The sequence below is a fragment of the Arachis hypogaea genome, chromosome 8 (assembly GCF_003086295.3).
Source record: "Arachis hypogaea cultivar Tifrunner chromosome 8, arahy.Tifrunner.gnm2.J5K5, whole genome shotgun sequence".
Taxonomy (NCBI): domain Eukaryota; kingdom Viridiplantae; phylum Streptophyta; class Magnoliopsida; order Fabales; family Fabaceae; genus Arachis; species Arachis hypogaea.
The window spans coordinates 4,412,745-4,416,376 of record NC_092043.1 but is presented as its reverse complement, the minus strand read 5'-3'; the positions used below and the strand labels follow the sequence as shown (position 1 = coordinate 4,416,376).

General features: G+C 41.7%; 1 protein-coding gene across 1 annotated transcript; it reads left to right on the top strand.

Annotated features, from left to right (window-relative positions):
* Positions 1-1,181: 1,181 nt before the first annotated feature.
* LOC140174629 (uncharacterized mitochondrial protein AtMg00860-like) lies at positions 1,182-2,072 on the top strand. The gene is made up of 3 exons (XM_072200110.1): positions 1,182-1,343; positions 1,452-1,577; positions 1,644-2,072. Exons 1-3 carry the CDS (start codon positions 1,182-1,184, stop codon positions 2,070-2,072), a joined length of 717 nt encoding a protein of 238 aa, XP_072056211.1.
* The last annotated feature ends 1,560 nt before the right edge of the window (positions 2,073-3,632 follow it).

Genomic DNA, 3,632 nt, shown 5'->3' with positions numbered 1-3,632 from the left:
GCCGATTTGAGGAGCTCTGTAGGTTCTCTAGGGTATGCTGGGTGCCACGGAGACCTACGAAAGTTGGAAATACATTAAGTATCAAAGGGGCTTGAAGGATAACATCATGACTGCTGTGGCTCCTTTGGAGATTCGGATATTCTCTGATCTTGTGAACAAGGCAAAAGTGGTTGAGGAATATGCAAAGACGGTAACCTCATCAAGGAATACTCATGGAGGAAACACTTGTTGGGGATGTGGCAAGTACTTTCAGCCGAGGGGGCAAAATTTCAACAAAGGAGGACATGCACCTCAAGGTCAAGGAGGCTTCAAAAAGAACACTTATAATCAGTTCTAATATGCCAAAGGAAGAGGGAATCAGAGTAAGATTTCTCCGGATTTAACTTGTATGTGTTGTGAGCGTTTTCATCCAAATGACTCTTGCAAGATTAGTATAGGTGGTTGCTTCAACTGTGGTTTACCTGGTCATATTGCAAGGGATTGTACCCATGGGAAGAACTTGAATGCGGGTTAGAGTCAACATCAGGGGCAAGTATTTGCTGTGAACGCCAAGGATGCTACTAAGGCGGATCCTCTGATGAGAGGTAACTGTTTAATTGGTGATAAAATCTTGGTTGCATTGTATGATACAGGAGCTTTGCATTTGTTTATTTCGTTGCTAAAGTTGAGGAATTAGGTTTGAAAGTGTCATAATTAGCATTTGAATTGCAGTACATACTCCGCATGAGACGGTTATTACTAGATCAGGTTGTAGGCAAGTAGGTTTCAAGCTTAAGGGTAGAGACTTTGTGCATGATTTGATTTATTTACCAATGGTTGGGTTGGAGATGATAATTGGGTTTAATTGGTTGTCGAAGAATCGGGTTTTGTTGGATTGCTTTGAGCGGTCAATTCAGTTTATGCCGGAAGGAGAAAATGAAGCAGTGATAGCTGAAGGTTATTATCAGAACTCCGTAATGGTGCACTATAGTGGGGAAGAGTGTCAGGGTTATATACTGTTGGCTGTGAATGCGTTATGTGATAATTAGAAGCTAGATCAAATTTCGGTAGTTAGTGACTTTTCGGAGGTCTTTCCAGAGGTGTTCCCGAAAGATATTCCTGAGTTTCCACTTCAAAGGGAGATTGAATTTGCAATTGAATTGGTGCCAGGAGCTGGACCAGTATTGATTGCGCCGTAAAGGATGGCTCCGATAGAGCTAGCAGAATTAAAGACGCAGTTGGAAGAGCTTCTGAACAAGAGGTTCATTCGACTGAGTGTATCTCCGTGGGGAGTGCTAGTTTTATTGGTGAAGAAGAATGATGGAGGAATGCGACTTTGTGTGAATTACCGACAGCTGAACAAAGTGACTGTGAAGAACAAGTACCCACTACCAAGGATAGATGACTTGATGGATCAATTGCAAGGTGCTAGGGTGTTTTCCAAGATTGACTTAAGATCCGGTTACCATCAGATAAAGGTGAAAGAGGATGACATTCCGAAAACTGCATTTAGGACACGATGTGGACACTACGAGTTTGTGGTGATGTCCTTTAGGTTAACGAATGCACCTGCTGTGTTCATGGATTACATGAATAGAGTATTTTGTCCCTTTTTAGACAAATTCATGGTGGTTCTCATAGATGACATCTAAGTTTACTCTAAGACAGTGAAGGAGCACGAGGAACACTTGAGAGTTGTGCTGCAAATCCAGAAGGAGCGGAAATTGTATCCTAAGTTGTCCAAGTGTGAGTTATGGAAGGAGGAATTGAAGTTTCTAGGTCATATGGAAGGCAAAGGAGGGATAGTCGTAGATCTTTTGAAAGTAGAGGCGGTGATGGAATGGGAAAGACCAACGATGGTGACGAAAGTCAGAAGTTTCTTGGGCTTAGCCGGGTATTACCAGAGATTTATTGAGGAATTTTCACAAATTGCACTACCGATGACTAAGTTGACAAGGAAGAAGGTGCCATTTGTGTGGACGTTGGAGTGTGAAGAAAGTTTTCAGACCTTGAAGCAAAAGTTAAGTTCAGTGCCTGTTTTGATTTTACCTGAAACGCACGAACCGTTTGAAGTGTACTGTGATGCTTCTTAAAAGGGTTTGGGTTGCGTGTTGATGCAACACCGGAATGTGGTGGCTTACGCATCACGTCAGCTGATACCGCATGAGGTAAATTACCCATCTCATGACTTGGAATTAGCGGCGATTGTGTTTGCGTTGAAGATTTAGAGGCACCACTTGTACGGAGTGAGGTTTGGCGTATTTTCTGATCACAAGAATCTCAAGTACATCTTTGATCAGAAAGAGCTTAATATGTGTCAGAGAAGGTGGATGGATTTGCTAAAGGATTATGAGTTTGAGCTAAGTTATCACCCTGGAAAGGTGAATGTTGTGGCGAATGCATTGAGTCAAAAGTCCTTAACAATAGCTTGGATGTGAATCAAAGAAGAGAAGTTAGTGGATCTTAAGATGAATATTGGTGAAGTTGCCAGAAGAGCTTGTTTGAATTAGTTGTAGATTTCAAGAACGTTTAAGACAGAGATTCAAAGGGCTCAACAAGATGAGCAAAAGCTTCAGCAATTATTTCAACCAGTTGGTAAGAAGAGGCATGGAGAATTCACTAAGGATGGTGAAGGGTTGTGGAGATACAAGGGGAGAATTTGTATACCGGATGTCGGGAGTTTGAGATAACATTTGTTGTAGGAAGCTCATAACAGTGGGTTTTCTATTCATCCCGGAAGTACGAAGATGTATTATGACTTAAAGAAGATGTTCTGGTGGACTGGGATGAAGAACGACTGATAAACCACTATTTTATGGTTTACAATGTGTTTAATTGTGTGGTTTTATCATGGTCTTTACCCACTTATTCATATAATTAGCATGCATTTATATTTCCTTCCTAAAATTATTACATGATTGAAAACATGCTTCTTTGGTCTTAATTTGGCTAATCTTAATCCTCTCTTATTACATTTCGATGCCTTGATCTGTGTGTTAAGTGTTTCAGGCTTTATAGGGCATGAATGAGTGAGAGATTGGAAAGGAAGCTTGTAAAAATGGAAGAAACACAAGAAATTGAGGAGATGACTAGCGAGAAGTGACGCGTACGCGTCAGCGACGCAACCGCGCGGAAGAAAGAAATTCGCAGTGACGCGGTCGCATGGCTCACGCGACCGCGCGGATTGGAAAAGCGCAACTGACGCAGGAGCGTGGACGACGCGAACGCGTGGCAGGGAAAAATGCGAATGACGCGTCTGCATGGATGACGCGATCGCGTGACGTGCGCGATCTGCAGAATTACAAAAGTCGCTGGCAGAGATTCTGGGCCGCATTTCAACCCAGTTTTTGGCCCAGAAACACAGATTAAAGTCAGGAAACTTGCAGAGACTCATCAGGCTTTCATAATTCACTTTTCATGTTTTAGATGTAGTTTTTAGAGAGAGAGGTTCTCTCCTCTCTCTTAGGATTTAGGTAGGATTTTTAGAAATTAGGATTTAGGACTTCTCGTAGTTTTAGGAGTGACTCTCGATCCCAGGTTCAATGTTCTTTTACTTTATATTTATCTCTTATTTTCAGATACCATTAATGCTTGCTTGTATTAGTTATGTTGCCTATTTGGCTTATGCTACATTCATGTTATGATTTTCTTAT